This window comes from Acomys russatus, chromosome 13 (genome assembly GCF_903995435.1).
Source record: "Acomys russatus chromosome 13, mAcoRus1.1, whole genome shotgun sequence".
Classification (NCBI taxonomy): Eukaryota; Metazoa; Chordata; class Mammalia; order Rodentia; family Muridae; genus Acomys; species Acomys russatus.
In genome coordinates this window covers 51054820-51073112 of record NC_067149.1, presented here as the reverse complement: position 1 = coordinate 51073112, position 18293 = coordinate 51054820, and the positions used below count along the sequence as shown (strand labels likewise).

Sequence of the window (18293 nt, the reverse complement as noted above, 5' to 3'; positions counted from 1 at the left end):
TTGCTTTCTCTTCTTTAGACTCCATCTGAGTTCCCTACACTTCTATCCTACAAGTGTGTCTGAACAAACCTCACTGGGCAGCTCTCAGGGGCTTCCTCCAGTTAACTGCAGTACCTTCCCTGCTTTCATTTATCTTCAGTCTTACATTATAGATATTGTTCACCTGTGCTGTGGTCCCCACTGAATAGTCAAATACTTCACAAATTTGGCTGTTTGTCCAGTGAGTCTTTATTAAGTACTTCCTCTGAGCCAATAAATACATCAATGAACCAATCAATCAAAAATCCTTGCCCCTCCCCCATGAAGCTTACATGGAGATGGAGGAAGACCGATAATAGGGACCAACATTAGAATAAATAAGGTATATGGTCTGCTAGGTGATACATGCTGTTTTAGTTACTCTGGAGTTCACTCAATACCTATATGCCTGTATATTAAAGTACTCACGTTTTCCAGTGTATTTATTTATTTAGTTTTGTGGTGCTAGAGATCACACCTAGGAACTTGCAAACGCTGCCCTGAAATGCTTGGTTCTCCAATCTCAGTATATATAGAGCTGGGCTTACAGGCACGCACACTAGACTCAGAGCCCCTCAAGTTACCGTTTGTCCCCCCCCCCCTTTTTGAGAAGAAGGTCTCATTATGTAGGGTGGCTGTCCTGGCTGTGTAGACTGCTATGGTCTTGAACTCACAGAGATCTGCCTGCCTCTGCCTCCAAAGTACTGGGATTAGAGGACCGGGCCACGACAGCTGGGAACTTTTTTCGAGACAGTTTTATGTATCCAGGAATTCAATGTGTATGTGGGAATAACCTAGAACTTCTGATCTTCCTGCCTCTGCTTCTTTGATTTGTTCTTTCTTTGAGGCAGGGTCTCTCTGTGTAGCCTCAGCTGTCTAGAACTCTCTGTGTAGACAAGGCTTTCTGAAACTGACAGAGAACTGCCTATCTCTGTTGCCATAGTGCTGGGACCAGCGGAGTAGCTGCGTGTGCCACCAGGACTCCACTTCCTGGGTGCTAGAATTACAAGGACACAACACCAAGTCAGATTATGAGGTGCTAGGATCAAACCCAGGGAGTTGTAAATGCACGGCAGGCGCTCTTATCAACTGAGCTACATCCACAGACTACACACACACACACACACACACACACACACACACACACACACACACTCCACACACACACACACACACTTCACAGACACACACAAAAAAAACTTTTGAAGATTCCGTTTAGCTCTGTTTGTGTAGTGCAGTGTCCTGAGATTCTGCCTAGGAGGGGGAATGCCACTCATACTCTCCAGCCAGGAAGAGCACAGGCCTTGAGTCCTGAGGAAGAGAGGCTCATGGGAGTAGCTGGTGATAAGGGCCAGGTGGGCATCTGCTTCTATCTACCTGGACTTGGGATACTAGCCTGCCATGGAGGAATCCAGGCTAGTTACCTGGTTTGGCCACCAGGGGTCATTTTACCCCTGTAAATCTCCAACTGAAGCACTCTAAAAGACACCAAGGGCCAAATCTGAACAGAAACAGAAGCATTCACCTCTGTATTGTGAGACACAGGGACATAGGGCATATAGGACATTTCTATGACAGCAGTTCTCAATGTCAGTGTCTAAAAACCTCACAGCACCGGCTCTGCAGCTCCTCCCAACAAACCAACTCTTTAGGGTAAAAAGGAAAGAAAGCCATTTTGCTAGCCTCCTGCTTGCTAAAAAGACAGGCTTTTCCTGTCCTGCCCTTCCATCTCCCCTTACTTCCTTGTTCACTCTTCTCTCCTGGCTGACACTGTTCCTGCCCCAGAAATCCTCCATCCTGGCCTTGAGTATTTGTCCTCCAGATAGCCCTAAGGACCACACTTAGCAGTTTGCTGGACAGTGCCCTCTTCCTAGAGTCGTATGTTCTAGAAGAAGTTTGATGTGAACTCCAACACTTCAGAGCAAAGAATCTCAAGGTGTGACCCAGAGCCCAGCTCTTTGACGAAGTACTTGAGGTCAAAACTACTATATTCATAATACTAGCGTGTCCCTTGTCCTTGTCACAATCATTCTCTTACCAGTATGTAGGGAAGCTTCCAGAAGTTTCATGAAATGTGATGACACTACTGCTCTCATAGCTAAATGGGGTGCGTGGTTCTGTGTTTCCAAAACATGTTAGCCTTAACCAACAACACAGTGGGCATCACAAGGAAAAGGAAGAAACAAACGCTCTTCAAGTTCCTCAATTTTTGTGCAAAGGGATTTGAGATCGAACAGTTTAAGGACTGATGCTTGGCCGGGCGTGGTGGTGCTTGCCTTTAATCCCAGCACTCCGTAGGCAGGGGCAGGTGGATCGCTGTGAGTTCAAGGCCAGCCTGGTCTACAAAGTGAGTCTAGGAAAGCCAAGGCTACTTAGAGAAACCCAGTCTTGAAAAACAAAACAAAACAAAAAAACCAAAAGGACTGATGCTTGGCTTAAAAAATGGTAAGAGTCAGAGAAGAAGAATGAGAGGAGAGGGAGGGAGGGAGGGAGGGGTGGAAGGAGGGAAGGAGAAGGCCCAGAGGTGGGTATGGTGAGAATGAGTGAGGAGAGAGAAGCAGAGTATGTGGCTGTGTAGAAAGAGCCCGTAGCTAGCCGGGCGGTGGTGGCACACGCCTTTAATCCCAGCACTTGGGAGGCAGAGGCAGGCGGATCTCTGTGAGTTCGAGGTCAGCCTGGTCTACAAAGTGAGTCCAGGACAGCCAAGGCTACACAGAGAAACCTTGTCTCAAAAAAAGAAAAGAAAAGAAAAGAAAGAGCCCGTAGCACCATCCCGCCTTTAGGGTCACCTGTTTTGAAACCTGACATTGATAATTACTTTCATAACATTCCCCTCCTCCCTTCCCTTTCATGAAAGATCATCTTGCTATGTAGCTCAGGCTGATCTCAAATTACTTCTCAAAAGATAAAAAGTCCATCAAATATTGGCTGTAGCTGGGCATGGTGCACATGCTTGTAATCCCAGCATTTAGGAAGTGCTGAAACAGGAGGATCAAACAGGAGGATGCTGAAACCAGGCATCATGGTGCATGGCTTTAATCCCAGCATTTGTGAGGCAGAGGCAGGAGGATGTCTGTGAGTTTGAGCCCAGCCTGGTCTAAAAAGAGAATTCAAGGACAGCCAAGGCTACACAGAGAAACCCTGTCTTGAGAGGAAAAAAAAAAAATTTAAGGCCAGGCATGGGGGTACATGCCTTTAATTCCATCATTCAGGAGGCAGAGGCAGGTGGATCTCTGTGAGTTCGAGGCCAGCTTGGTCTACATAGTGAGTTCCAGGACAGCCAGAGCTACACAGTGAGACCTTGTCTTGAAAACAAGAACAACAAAACAAAGAAACAAAAAGAGTTCAAGGCCAGCCTCTGCCACATACCAAGGTCAAGGCCAGCACAGTCTACACAGTGGGAGTCAGGAGAAGAGGAAAGGGGAACGAGAGGGAAGTGACTGAATATTAAAGACACAGAATGGAAAAGGTGCCAAGAGTGGCAGGAGAAAGGATGACCTAGGAAAGGATTCAAGAACTAGGAAGTGAGAAGGACTCAACCCTCAAGCTCCGCCCTGCCCCAGCCACCTCACGCTGCGGGGGTCAAGTCTAAAGTATTACAAGTCACAAAATAGGTCAGACCCCAGTTTGGTCCATATCAAATAAACCTTCGTATTATTCCTGCCACCTGAGCAGGGAAGCCAAGTGGACGTGAGGGCTGGTGGCATGGTGCCCATGGCCCTCCTCAGCACAGAAGTCAGCAGATGGGGCTGGGTGTAGCCAGTGGGTTCTAGGTTTCACACCAGCCCTGAGTTTTGCTTCGTTTTTTGTTTTTTTGTTTTTGTTTTTGTTTTGTTTTGTTTTGTTTTTAAGATGACAGATGAACTTCTGTGTAATTGGTTTTGCCAAGGTCAGGGGATCTTCGTTCTCAGACTGGTGACCTGCATCCAGGAGACCCATCTTCTATCCCATGTACCATCTGTCAGCCATGGGCGCGCTCACTCCATGGCTTCCTACCATACGGTAGCAGGTTCCTCTGGGTAATAGCCAGAGTCTAAAGTTGTAACCAGCAGCATTCTTCCTTTCCTCCTCAACCTCGTTTATACACGTGTTCCCTTCTGCACACTGGAGCTGCTCACTAGTTGCTTCAAAGTCCAAGCACCCGGTCCACCTCCATCAAATGTTGTACCCTAAGCCTTTAAGGGAGGCACAAAACTGCTCTACGACTCCGCGTCCTTTTCAGAGGTCTGAATCCTGGCGGGGCACTGCATGGTGGGTGTTCCTGGATTGGCAGGCTGGAGTAGACCCTGACTGGTGGCATCCTGTCCGCTGTTTTGGGTGTTTTCTGAGGGTGGTTCAGTAAGCACCCCTCTAGCCCCATTGGTAGCCAAAGGCCTGGTATGGAGTGGGGTGCCCAAGTTACGGAGGGTGTTGCGGAAACCCTCGGCGCTGAAGTAGTACACCAGCGGATCCAGCACACAGTTGGCGCCGGCCAGCAGCACCATGACCATCAGCACCCCGCGCACCTGATCGCGGGCCTGAGGACTGGAGTCCACCAGTTCGGCCCGTAGCAACCCATAAACAGCGAGTGTGGCGTTGTAGGGCACAAAGCACAGCAGGAAGATGATGAGGTTGACCAGCAGGAGGCGCACCGTCTTCTGTCGCCGTTGGCTCTGAGTGGCGTTGGGCCTCGCCAGAGTCCAGAAGACCCGGCCCGACGAATAGACGACAGCCGCCAGGGGCAGCAGAAAGCCCAAGGTCTCGGCCAGCAGCAGGAGCGGCAGCAGCTTGCCCCTCCACAGCTCATCGCTGAAGTTCTCGAAGCACTGGCTCACGGTATCGTTCTCGTGCTTGCAGGTGGATGGGCTGTGCACGCGGGCGGCCGGCACGGCGAACAGCAGGATGAGCAACCACACGCCCAGGCAGAGCCGCCGTGCCACGAAGGGCCGCCGCAGGTGGCGCAGTCGTAGCGGGTGCACGATGGCCGCGTAGCGGTCCACGTTGATGAGCATCAGAAAGATACAGCTGCCGTACATGTTCATCTGAAAGATGGCTCCCGACATCTGGCACAGAAAGGCTGGGAAGTCCCACTGGTGCCATGCGTAGTAGGAGAGGCGCAGGGGCAGTGACAGGGTGAAAAGCAAGTCGCTGGCTGCCAGGTTGCACATGTACACGCTCACCACCGAGTGTACACGCAGGACACGCAGGAAGACCCAGAGAGCCAGAGCGTTGAGAGGGAGACCAGTCGCCAACACCAGGCTGTAGACCACCATATGCAAACGATGTGTACCCTGATAGTCACGGCACTGGGGCACAGAGTTGTTTGTGGAAGAGGCGTTGGCGGAAGAATTGGCAAACATCGTGCCCAAGTGGGAAGAGAACCTAGGCTGAGGCATCATGGGGAATGCCAAGGTCCGAGCATGGCTTTCACCTCCAGGGTGGTAGCCTGGTAGCTTTACAACGTCTGTCCCCAAGTAAGCAGAGGCAAGACATGAGAGTGTGGTCTATGACCTCAGGGGCAGACGACTGGCCAAGGCTGGAAGGCCTGGGGCCAAAACTTCTTCAGCAGTGGAGACCTGGAATAGGAAGGCAAGCCAAAAGCGGTAACTAAAGACTGAACCATAGTTCCCAGAGACAGACCCATAGTGAGGCTAGCTAATCCGCCTCCTGAGTTCTTTCTCAGCTTCAAAGCTCTTGACTCCATCTTTCCTCATCCTTAAAGAAGCAGAATGGCTGGGCAGTGGTGGCCCACGCTTTTAATCCCAGCACTCAAGGAGGCAGAGGCAGGCAGATCTCTGTGAGTTTTAGGCTGGCCTGGTCAACAGATAGAGTTCCAGGACAGCCAAGACAACACAGAGAAACCCTGTGTGCAAGCGCGCGCGCAGGGGGGGGTGGGGGGGGCTAGGCAGAGCACACCTTTAATCCCAGCATTCCAGAGGCAGAGGCAATTGAATCTCTGAGTTACAAAGTGAGTTCCAGGACAGCAGGGCTACACAGAGAAACCCTGCCTCGAAATTCCTGCTCCCCCCACCTTCAAAAAAAAAAAAAAAAAAAAAAAAAAAAAAAAAAAAAAAGGCAGAATGGCTTTTTATAGCCTCTCTTTATCATATAATGCCCAGGTCTTATACTCATGGGTTCCAGACACTCGATGCATGAGTGCTGGCTTTGCCACCTGCCTCGCTTTGTGGCCTTAGAGAAGTCATTCTTTCTGAATTTCGTTTTCCTTATCTGGGTGCATGTGAAGGATTTTGGGTGACCTCTACTTCAAGACATTGTCTGGACATTGAGTAAGATTAAAATGCTTCAAGCCGGGCATGGTGGCGCACGCCTTTAATCCCAGCACTCGGGAGGCAGAGGCAGGCGGATCGCTGTGAGTTCAAGGCCAGCCTGGTCTACAAAGTGAGTCCAACCCTGTCTCAAAAAACAAACAACAACAACAAAAAAAAACAAAACAAAACAAAACAAAACAAAATTAAAATGCTTCAGTAGCTGTCCTCAGAACCTGCCTTCCTTTTGTCTCTTAAATGCTTACTGAATCCTTAGAAGGTTCCAGCCTGTAATGAGCAAAACAAAGGCCTCATCCCATCTACCTGCTTCACGTTCCATTAGAGAAAGACAACAAATGGGTCTAACAAGTGTGGAGAAGAGCTACGGAGAGAGCCAAGAGCACTTCCTCTGGGCCTGGGGCTGGGTTGGCAGCCTACTATCTAAGGATGAAGTTCACACTCTCAAGTCCAGTACAAAATCCCAGTCTGCTCATCTTAGTCATCGGGTCCCTTGTGGACTGGGTTTGGTCAGGGAGACCCAGCCAGATTGAGCTTGACTCACCTAACCCTCTATTTCTTCATCTATAAAGTGGAATAAGAATGTGTTGGTGGCCTGGTGTGCTCCGCCTGTAATCCCAGCACTCAGGGAACCAGAGGCAGGTGGTTCAGTGTGAGTTTGAGGCCAGCCTGGTCTACAATGTGTGGTGGCGCAGGCCTTTAATCCCAGCGCTCCAGGTGACAGAGGCAGGCAGATCTCTATGAGTTCAAGGCCAGCCTGGTCTACAAAGCAAATCCAGCCCAGCCATGGCTGTTATACAGAGAAATTGTGTCTGGAAATAAACAAACAAACAAAAGGCCCGGCATGGTGGCACACGCCTTTAATCCCAGCACTCAGGAGGCAGAGGCAGGCGGATCGCTGTGAGTTCAAGGACAGCCTGGTCTACAACATGAGACTAGGACAGTCAGGGCTACAAAGAGAAACTGTCTCAAAAAACCAAAAATAAATAAAAATAAATTAAAAAGTATTGGTGGGCTGGAGAGATGGCTCAGCTGTTAAGAGCACTGACTGCTCTTCCAGAGGTCCTGAGTTCAATTCCCAGCAACCACATGGTGGCTCACAACCATCCACAATGAGATCTGGTGCCCTCTTCTGGTATGCAGGTATACTGTTTACATAATAAATAAATAAATATTAAAAAAAAAAAAAAAAAAGGTATTGGTGTGCTCCAAAGCAGTTTCCATCAGTCTTGACCAAGAGGCACATTAAGAGCACTTTAGCGTTCCTGTGAGAGAAGAGCCAGGAAGGCACCAAGGCTGTGCTTCCCAACCTTCCTAATGCTGAGACCCTTTAACACACTTCCTCCTGTTACGGTGACCCAGCCATAAAATTATTGCATTGCTATTTCATAACTGTAATTTTGCTACTGTTATGAATTGCAATGTAAGTATCTGCTATGCAGGATATCTGATTTGTGACCCCAAAGGTGTCATAACCGCTACCCCAAGGGCTGAACTTCCCCAGCGGCTTCCTGTGTGAAAGCCTCCTTACTAAGCCACGGTGCACTCACTACAAAAGACACAATTGCTTACCCAGGACCACCAAGAGGTAGACAGTTGACAAGATAGGGTCTTAGAGCCCCACCTCCCTCATGTGCAAAAACCACAGGAGCCACATTCCCATCCCTGACTGGTACTCAATTTGCATGTGTGTTAGGATGAATATAACTTAATCTTTGCCATTTTTTTTTTTCCTTTTAGACAGAGTCTCATAAAGCCTGAGCTGGCACCAAACTTGCGGTGTAGTTGAGGTTGACCTTGAGCTTTTGCTCCATGCCCCCAAAATACTAGGATTACATCCTCAGCTCTATCTTTACTTTTTACATTTTATTTTACTCTTTTTTTTTTTTTTTTTTTCTTCTAAAGATATAGTCTGACTATGCTGCCTGAACTGGCTGGCCTGAGTTCCAGGGTTTCCAGGCTCTCTCTGTCTCAGGTGGGAATATAAGCATCTCCCACCACACCCATCTCTAATATCAAATTTATTTATTTATTTATTTGGTTTTTCTATGTGTAGCCTTGGCTATCCTGGAACTCACTAGGCAAGGCTAGCTTCGAACTCATAGAGATCTGCTTGCCTCTGCCTCCAAAGTGCCCAGCAAGGTATTATTATTATTATTATTATTATTATTATTATTATTATTATTAATAGTAGTAGTAGTAATAATTTTGGGATTTTTTTTTTTGAGACAGGCTTTCTCTGCATAGCCTTAGCTGTCCTGGAACTCACTCTGTAGACCAGGCTTGTCTTGAACTCAGAGATCTGTCTGCCTCTGCCTCCTGAGGGATGGGATTAAAGGTGTGTGCCACCACTGCTCAGCTTTCCTTATTTTTTTTTATGTTTGTGAATGTTTTGCTTAAATGTATGGATGTGTATCATATATGTGCATGGTCCCTTGGAAGCCAGAAGAAGACATGAGAGCCCATAGAACTAGGTAACAGAGGTTATGAGCAGCCGTGGGGGTGGTGCTAACTGAACCTAGGTCCTCTGCAAGACCTAAGTTTTGTGTTTTCCTATACAGGATTTCTCTGTGTACTTCTGGCTGTCCTGGAATAGAATCTCTCAGTGTAGCCCTATCTGGTCTGGAGCTCACTGTGTATGTAGACCAGGCCGACCTCAAATTCATAAAGAGGTCCTATGTCTGCATTCTGAGTGCTGGGATGGAAGGATGCACCCAGCTCTCCATGTCCTTGTTGTTACTGTGTTAATTACATGTGTCTGTGTACGGGTTTGTGCATAGAGTACAGTGCCTGAGGAGGCCGGAATCCAGGATCCCCCAGAGCTGGAGCTACAGACACTATGGGCCACTTGATGGGTGCTGGGAACCAAACTTGCATTCTCGGGAGGAGCAGCAAGTGCTCTTAACTGCCGAGCCATCTCTCTAGCTCCTCATACTAATTTTTTAAAAAGTGTATTTATTTAGTCATTTTATTTATTAAGTATAGTGTTTTGCCTGGAAATATGCCTGCAGGCCAGAAGAGGACACCAGCTCTCATTACAGATGATTGTGAGCCACTATGTGGTTGCTGGGAATTGAACTCAGGAACTTTAGAAGAGCAAGCAGTGCTCTTAACTTCTGAGCCATCTCTCCAGCCCTACTTATATCAATTTTAAGAGTAGAAGGCCAGGAAGTGGTGGTGCACACCTTTAATCCCAGCACTTGGGAGGCAGAGGCAGGTGAATTGCTGTGAGTGTGAGGCCAGCCTGGTCTACAAAGCAAGTCCAGGACAGTCAAGGCTACACAGAGAAACTTTGTCTCAAAATAAATAAATAAATAAAATAAATTTAAAAAAAGAAAAAAAAAAAAGAGTATAACTCTGTCATTAATATATAATTCTCCCAACAATTCATTCCCAGAAATAGAAAATTTTCCTATGTCAAACTCATGAAACAGTACTGCCTGCTTCACCCGTTCCCCAGCCTCTGGTACCCTCTTCTCTACTTTCTGTCTCTGACTTGTCTGTTCTGGATGCCTCATGGTAGTAGAGTGATACAGTGCTTGCCCAGTGTCTGGCTCATTTCGCTTAGCATCCTGTTTCCGTGGCCTTTCTCCAATCCATCCTTCCCCTCATCCATCCATCTTGTAGTGCGTGATAGGATCTTTTTTTCAGTGCTGGTAAGGGGTGGAACCCAGGGCCTTATAAACCCTCAGCATACCCACAGGTGAGGGTGCACACCTGCAATCTAGCCCCTGGAAGCTGAGGCAGGAGGAACAGGACTTCAGGGTCATCTCAGGTACATAGAAGTTCGAGGCCCGCCTGAACTACTACTTGAGAACCTGTCTCAAGTAGACACTCAAAAGCTGAGCTTGCTCTCTTCCACTAGATACAAACCCAGCCTGCGTGACGGAATGTGCACCGCACATTTCTCTCATCAGTCACCTGCAAGTGGGCATGGGTTATCTCTACATTTGACTGCTGGCTAATATTGTTGAACAGAGGTACCTAGAAAGGATCTCTGGGAAAGTAGCTGTCTTTGGTTCTGAGGTGTTATCTCCAAGATACTAACCTAGGGCTGGAGGGATGGCTCAGCAGTTAAGAATACTGGCTGTTCTTCCAGAGGTCTTTGGTTCAATTCCCAGCATCCACATGGCAGCTCACAACCATCTATAACTGTAGTCCCATGGGATCCTGTGCCCTCTTCTGGTGTGCAGATATACACTCAGACAAAACATCCATATACATAAACAAAACACTAAACTAAGTCTTTTCTAAAGGGGCGGGTGCAATGGCTCAACGGATGAAAGAAGCTGTCCCCAGGCCTGAGCACCTGAGTTGGATTCCAGGGTCTCATAACGTGGCAGGAGAGAACCAACTCTTTTTTTTTTTTTTTTTTTTTTTTAAGATTTATTTATTTATTATTGTATATACAATGCTCTGCCTGCGTGTATGCCTGCACTCCAGAAGAGGGCATTAGATCACATTATAGATGGTTGTGAGTCACCATATGGTTGCTGGGAATTGAACTCAGGACCTCTGGAAAGAGCAGTCAGTGCTCTTAACCTCTGAGCCATCTCTCCAACCCCTGAGAACCAACTCTTGAGAGATGTCATCTGATACATGTGTGTCTAGAGACTCATGCATGCCTGTCTGTATTCGTATGCAAAATAAAAGTTATATATTAAAAGGCACTATTGAAATTCTTGCATTGGGATTGTGGCTGTGGCTCAGTGATAAACTACTTGTCTACTTTGTCAAGACCCTGGTTTTTGTTTTTGTTTTTTGAGACAGGATTTCTCTGGGTAGCCTTGGATGTCCTGTATTCACTTTGTAGACCAGGCTGGCCTTGAACTCACAGCGATCTGCCTGCCTCTGACTCCCAAGTGCTGGGATTAAAGGCATGCACCACCATGCTTGGCTTAAGACCCTGGGTTTTATCTCCAGCATTTCAATAAATAAATTAGCTCATGGAGCTAAGTCCTAAGGCTGGCTATATCAAGGTATGGGGCCTTTTTTGGTTCTCCCTCCAGAAACCAACTTCTCAATATTTGTAGGAAGCATAGTAAAAAAGTTAAAAGGGAATAAATATTTTCTTTATAAAGTACCAACTTTGATAATGAAAATGCTAGCCAGTCATGAAGGTGAACGCCTTCAATCCCAGCAATTGGAAGGCAGAGGCAGACAATCTCTGTGAGTTCGAGGCCAGCTTCGTCTTCAAAGGGAGTCCAGGACAGCTCTTTTACACAGAGAAACACTGTCTCAAACAAACAAACAAAAAAAATGGATCGCTGTGAGTTCAAGGCCAGCCTGGTCTACAAAGTGAGTCCAGGACAGCCAAGACTACACAGAGAAACATTGTCTCAAGAAAAAAAAACCCAACCAACCAAACAAAGAAACAAAACCAGAAAGTGTTGCCTCAGCATGACACCCGTAATAGCTATGGGCCACAGTACCCCAGCCATGCTATGCCTGTAGTCTCTAATCCTTCCCGTAGTTCTTTGAGTAGGTGTTTGTCTTCATTGTTATGGGAAAGAAAACAAAAGCACAGGAGCTGGTCCCTGAGGAATGAAGGCAGCACCCAAATCTAGGACTGCCCAGGTCCAAAGTGCACAGCGTGCATTGCAGTTCCAGACAGGAATCAGCAGGAGGGTTTGTGGATGGGCGCTGTGTACAGCACCTGCTTTCTTATAATTGCCCGTATGCTATCTATGCCCATGGGTAACCTGTTTCATTTCCTCATTTGTTCAATTTCAGTAACTCACTTCCTTTTTAATGGTCCCAGACTAGAATGCTAGTAGCATACACCCATCTCTCTTACACACACACACACACACACACACACACACACACACACACACACAGAGTTGATGCCTTCCACAGTTTATCCTCTAAGTACTTAAGCACTCAAGCGAGGGATACTAGTGCATTCCTGAAGTCCTAGCTACTCAGGAGGCTACAGTAGGAGGAGCCCAGGACTGAGGGCCAGCCTGAGCCAAAAGGGACGCCTGGGCTTAAAAAGAAAAGCCATTTAGCTTACTGCTTTTAAGTGCTTTTAACCCATCAGCTGTTCTGCTTATTTCCCTCAACTACATGGTAAAGCCCTATGGTGAGGATCACATTGTTAGACTGTACTTCAGCCCCTGCACTTTAGGTCTCCTGAGTGAATCTCTCTGACCACTTGGAAGGAAAATGGTTCCCACCCAACAAATGATTAACCCATTCTTAGGGCTACTGTAACCACCTAACCATTTACCACACTTCTGCCTCTGCTCCATTACTGATCTTGAACAGGCCATATGGAAAACTCTTGCATTACAGTTTCAGTAAATGGGGCTGGAGAGACGGCAGCTGAGAGCTAGCACGCTCTTGCAGAGGACCAGAGTTCACATCCCAGCACTGATGTCAGGTGGCCCACAACCTGGAATCAAGCTCCAGGGACTCCAATATTTCTGGTCCCCTCAGGCACCTGCACATCCCCGCATACAGACAGATATATGTATGTACATTATTTTTTAAAATTGGTAGGGTCAGAGAGATAGCTCAGGAATTAAGAGTACTGGCTTTTCTTCCAAGGGACCAAGGTTCAATTCCCAAAGCCCAGATGGCACTCACAATGGTCTGTAAGTCCAGTTCCAAGAGATCTGACACCCTCACACAGATATACATGCAAGCAAAATACCAGTGCACATAAAATAAAAAATAAATACATTATAAAAAATTAATAAGTTGGGTATGGCAGCACATGCCTTTAATCCCAGAACTAGGGAGGCAGAGGAAGGCTGTGAATTCAAAGCCAACCTGGTCTACAAAGGGAGTCCAGGACAGAAAACTTTGTCTCAAAAACAATAACAACAGATTAATAAAAATATTTTTCAAAATTTGTTTTTGAGAACACTTTATAGGTAAAACAACAAGATCTTAAAATTTTTAACCATTGCTTGTAAAATCAGTAACTCCTTGCAATTAAGAAGAACATTCTAGACACTGAATGAGTGCAGGAATGCATTCTTTTCCAAGAATTCCAAGTCTTTCTGCTAAAACAAGTCACAAGGTTTAAGCAGACAAACATGGATTCTTCGAGCAGATGCAGGGAGGGGAATCGCTATGCCCAGGAAGGAGCCGGTGAGGCGGAGGGTGATGTTGCGAAGGATAGGAAGGTTCTGGTGTGGAGAGAAGATGAAAGCAGAATTTTGGCCTTTTCCCCTGGAAAAGGAAATGGCAATGCTCTCACTACCCATTCCAAGGAGACGTTCCTGGGCTTTTTTTCCACAGAGGAGCCTGTTTGTGAAAAAGCTGCCGCTTTCCAGCAGACAGAAAGGCCAAGCTGCCAGGCCCCTTACCCCGTTTCTCTCTTTCCCTGAGCTCTGGGCTCCTGGCTCCAGAGCTGCATGGGCACAGTGCCAGGCCAGATGGCAAAGATGGGGAAAACTGCCAAAAAGGAGGCAAACTGTAAGTGAAAAGAGGGGTGTAGGTGTGGGGGAGAGGTAGCACAGACCCTCTCCCCAACTCCTGTCTTGAAGAAGAGGCCAGGTTGTGGGGCAGATGGAAAAAACAAGTCAAGTAGCTGCTGTCTCCAAAAAGAAGGAACAGTGGTGTTTCATTTCACCAGCTAAGAGGAGGGCGGTGGAGGCCTACATAGGCCTAGTAACATGGACACGGGTGTCGCATAGGCACACCATGACACACATATTCATGCACAGACACATGGAGGCATGCATACATTAGCATACAAATCAGTGTCTGTGTACACATGGCTCCACATGCAGAGTCATATGGGCCAGAGGAGGGAGGAGAAGCCCGGGCTCCTGCCTTAGGGAAAAAAATCTTGCACAGATGCACATAGAACCAGCTTCCTTCATAAGCACATGCTCATACAGACATATGCAAAAAATATCCCACAGGCACGGAGAGCCAAAGAAACCACAATCAACATAGAGGAACCTGAAGTGCAATGGTCTCCGCCTCCCCAACCCTCACATTGCCCGCTGTTCAAATCACGGCGGCAGCAGCGGACCCATTGCTCAAGGTGTTTCTTTCTTGAAGTTTCTGCGTGCACATCTGGGGCCCGTGTGTTCCTTACCTCCTCGGGACCTCCGGAACCTGTCAGGTTGCCCTCTGAGCTGGGCTGGGCGCTGCTCTTAGCTGAGATAAGGGAGGGGGCAGGGCCACTTTTCTGCCACAGGCAGGAAGTAAGAACTAAAAGTGGGGCAGGAGGCTAACTAAAGATTCTGTCCCTGAACACAGCTTCTTGTGCTGTGCCGGGGGTGGGGGGGATGGGGGGTGGTTCGTGGGGAGGAAGGGGGTTGGGGGTAGGGGGAGGGTGTGGGGGGGAGCCACTGCCCCCAGCATGTAGCCAACAACGTAGAAGATGGCTGTGGACGAAGGACTTGCAGCAAGAAAGACAGGAAGCACAGCGCCTGCCCACCACTGTCTCTCTGTCCCCACCACCTTGCCCCTCTCACGTATGCAACAAATGCCTTGCTCTGTGCTTCCCTTTGCCAAGTCACATCTTCCTGCCCTATCCACATGGCCAAAATTCAGGTCTTTGCTAGGTAGATGCTTTTCCTCTGCTTCTGTCCCAGCAATGCTGGGCACGTGCCCCTCTCCCCTCACCTGGGTTACAATGCAAAAGCGACATCACACCCATTTGTGAAGCTCCCCACAGGGGCCCTGGGTATTCTGAGAACCATGCCTTACTTAGACTTGCTAGTTCAGCCCCAGCCTCAGGTTGAGCTGGTATTCACTTGTAATGCCAGCACTTGGCAGGCAGAAAGTGGAAAGAGCACCCCAAGTTTCAGGCCTGGTCTACACACCCAAGTCCAGCCCATCCAGGGAAATTCTATGGGGATAAACAAAACAAAACAAACAACACAACAACAACAACAAAACAAAACCCAGGATGGTGGTGCACACTTTTCTACATAGTAAGTTCAGGGCAACAGAATTACATGATAAAACTTTCTCTAGCAACAAAACTAAACAAAAAGGTGTGTTCCAGAACTTTCCTGTGCACGGATTGATCCTGCCAGTCAGCTTCCCCTGAGATGGAGGGCCAAGGGAAAGAGGGGGAAGGTCTGGGCTCTGGGAAATCCAGAGTGAGGTCACCTAGCCTTGAGGGAGATGGAGTCACCTGAAAGAGACTAGAAGCCACCTATGCCCCAGGTGGCAAAGATAATCATTCTGCAGTTTCATGCCCAGGTACCCTGGCTCATCACTGGGGTCCAACATCACCCTCCGCCTTACTGGTTCCTTCCTGGGCACAGTGATTTCCCTCCCTGCATCTGCCTCACTCTCTTCAGTGGCTTATCCCCTCTCCTCACCCCTCTTTCTTCTTTCTTTCTTTCTTTCTTTCTTTCTTTCTTTCTTTCTTTCTTTCTTTCTTTCTCCTGGAGATAGGGTTTCACCACAGATCTCTTGTCATGACTTGGAAGTCGTGACAATTCTCCTGCCTCGGGGCTCCAGGAAGGCTGAGAAATGTGCTCATCCCTCATAATGCTTTTCTGGGAAAGACAGAAAGTTACAGGTGTCCCGTCACTCATTAATTAGTTTGCGGGATGTGCAGATGACAGCTTACCCATCTCTCCTTCCACCCTAACCCTTCCAAAGCTGGAAAAACAGGAAACAGTTCCAACCAAGGCAAGTCGGTCGCTGCCATGGGCTCAGCTGAGCTGTACCCTGCCTGTCTTACCCTTGCTTCAGGCTTGACAGGTCCTGCCCCTTCTGGATAATCTCCTGGAGCCTTCTAGGCTGGGTGACCTTACTCTGAACTCCCACCATACCCCTGGCCTCAGAGGCCCACACCCTTTTATTTTTGGTGTTGGGAGTGAACAGCAGGGCCTCGTCCACACCCGACCAGCACTTTCCTCTCAGCTACACCGATATTCCCAATAGTTGTCCCCTTTTCTGCTGTCTCCTCCTTGGCTTTATTTTTATTATTAGAGTGCCCCTGGACATAAGAGATCTCTGTGTCAGTGGGATAAATACTTGGGGGTGAGCAGTGTGGGGGAGAAACTCATGCCCCAGACAGCACAGCCTGGGCTGGCCTCTGGTGTCTCTAGCAGTTTGGGAAGTGAGGTTTACTGTCCCGCTCACTTGCCTCCTCCATTTTCCCCAGGGCTACGAATTCAGCTTCCTATAAGCAAGGAGTAGAAGTCCGTGCGAGTCCTTTTCTTGTCATTGAGCCCCCATAACCATAGGCAGTGGGCAGGCAGTAGCCTGCACCAGTATGGCACAGGTCCCAGACAACCTTCCACAGGTTCTCACATAGGCACAATAGCTTCATTTCCTCCCTTGTAAGCTACTCATGAGCCACATTCTGTCAAAGCCACGAGGACAGAGAGATCACGCAATCCAACACCCTTCTGTTACTGATAACCATTTCAGGTTTGGGCAGTGCTTCCTAGAGACCCATTAAAATACACCTGGAAGGGCCGGGGGTAGCTCAGCGGTAGATAGCTTACTAGCAGTCACAAGGCCCTGGGTTTAATATCTAGCCCAGCAAAACCAAAACCAAAACTAAAAACAACAAAACAAAACAAAAAACTCAATAGATCTGAGCATCGCAGCAAGCACACATGTGCAGTTTCTGCTCTCAGGGAAGCTGAAGGGACGGGGAAAACGTAATTGAGACCTCATTCCCCCCCAAGTGTCAGAAGACTGGGGTGCAGCTCAGTCGGTAGACTGCTTGCCTAGCATGCTCTGGGCTCAGCCTCCAGCACTTGCATAAAGCTGGTGTGGTGGTCTATGCCTGTTTTCCCAGGACTCCAGAGGGAGAGGGCTCAGGAGTCCAAGGTCCTCCTTGGCTACATACAGATTTTGAGGTCAGCCTAGGGTACATGCAGAAAAAAAAATGGGTACTCAGTGGTAGGGCAAGTGCTTAGCATATACAGTGTCCCATCCCTGGCACCAATAACCAAATAAAACATACTTTGGTGACCTGGGAAAGGCATCTCTCCCAGTAAGCTCATTAGTCAACATTAATCAGATCATCCGTGTCAGGACCTGGCCATGGAGGATGAGTGGGTATGAGGGGAGCCCTCCTTGGGGAGTTCAGGGTCAGCATGAAAGCAGGAGCCTAAAGATTTAGGGGATGTCCCTAAGGCAGCCCACAGTGTGGCTTCAGCCTTTCAGGTGTGTCAGGCACGTTGGCTGCCTCTTCAGGGTCTGTGGGGAAAGAGCTATCCACACGGGACAGCCCTGTTTGCCTTTTCGCTTCATCCAAAAGGGTTTCCCAGAGTCTACAGCCCACCCACATTCTCCACCCTCATCAATGTCCCCCACACTTCTGGTGGTGGGGCCCCACTTGTCACCCCCCCTCCCATACCTGGGTTCTGTTGCTCTTCCTCTGCCGTTGCCCCAAGCCTGCGTCCACTGCCACTCTGGGCCGGGCTGAACTGTGCTGGTAGGACCTGCTCCTGGGCGGGCCTGACACACCCACCTCTGCCAGATCTCAGTACATCCCTCCCAGCTCTGTGCACTCACCCAACCCCACAGAGTCAGAGGAGAAAAGCCTTGAGGACCCGACACCTTCACAAACAGGCCTGAGAAGCCAAGTCCTAAGCGCTGGTGAAAACCCCAACACTAAACTCTTAGTCACCCAACTCCCCATTGATGGCTCACAGACTTGCAGTTTCCGGGAACTCTGGGTGGCACACCCCCACCGATGCCTGATGACTAACCCTCCCCCCCCCCAACCCCACCCCCAGTGCTGGTCTCACCTGTCTCCTCCCTGCCTCTTCCTCTCTCGGTCAGCTAGGTGGTTTAGCCTATGTGGCTCGTGGTTGAATCCTTCCCTGCCTGGGGCCCATGGGTTTGCCAAGTGTTTTCCGCTCCTTGCCCGCCTGCCAGTACACACCCAGTTCCTCCATCAAAGCAGTTCTCTGGCTGGATGCTTTCTCTCTTCTTCCTCTGTCTCCCACAGGCTGGGAGCTCCTGGAGGCAGGGAGCCTGTGGCTGTCCGTTGTGTGCACCTTTGGGCTGAACAAAGCTTTTCCATACATGTTAGGAGACTGTTTGGTGGTAGCTATTGTGGTT

The 18293-nt window shown here is 48.5% G+C and overlaps 1 protein-coding gene across 2 annotated transcripts; it reads right to left on the bottom strand.

Annotated features, from left to right (window-relative positions):
- Window positions 1-3880: 3880 nt before the first annotated feature.
- Window positions 3881-17815, bottom strand: Lpar5 (lysophosphatidic acid receptor 5). Of its 2 annotated transcripts, none has more exons than XM_051155378.1 (2): window positions 17584-17815; window positions 3881-5573 (listed from the first exon to the last, which is right to left on the bottom strand). In XM_051155378.1, exon 2 carries the CDS (start codon window positions 5394-5396, stop codon window positions 4218-4220), a length of 1179 nt encoding a protein of 392 aa, XP_051011335.1. In that variant the 5' UTR covers window positions 5397-5573; window positions 17584-17815; the 3' UTR covers window positions 3881-4217. The 2 variants fall into 2 exon arrangements, with proteins under 2 accessions (XP_051011335.1, XP_051011336.1); XM_051155379.1 differs by lacking the exon at window positions 17584-17815 and adding an exon at window positions 14341-14461.
- Between the last annotated feature and the right edge of the window lie 478 nt (window positions 17816-18293).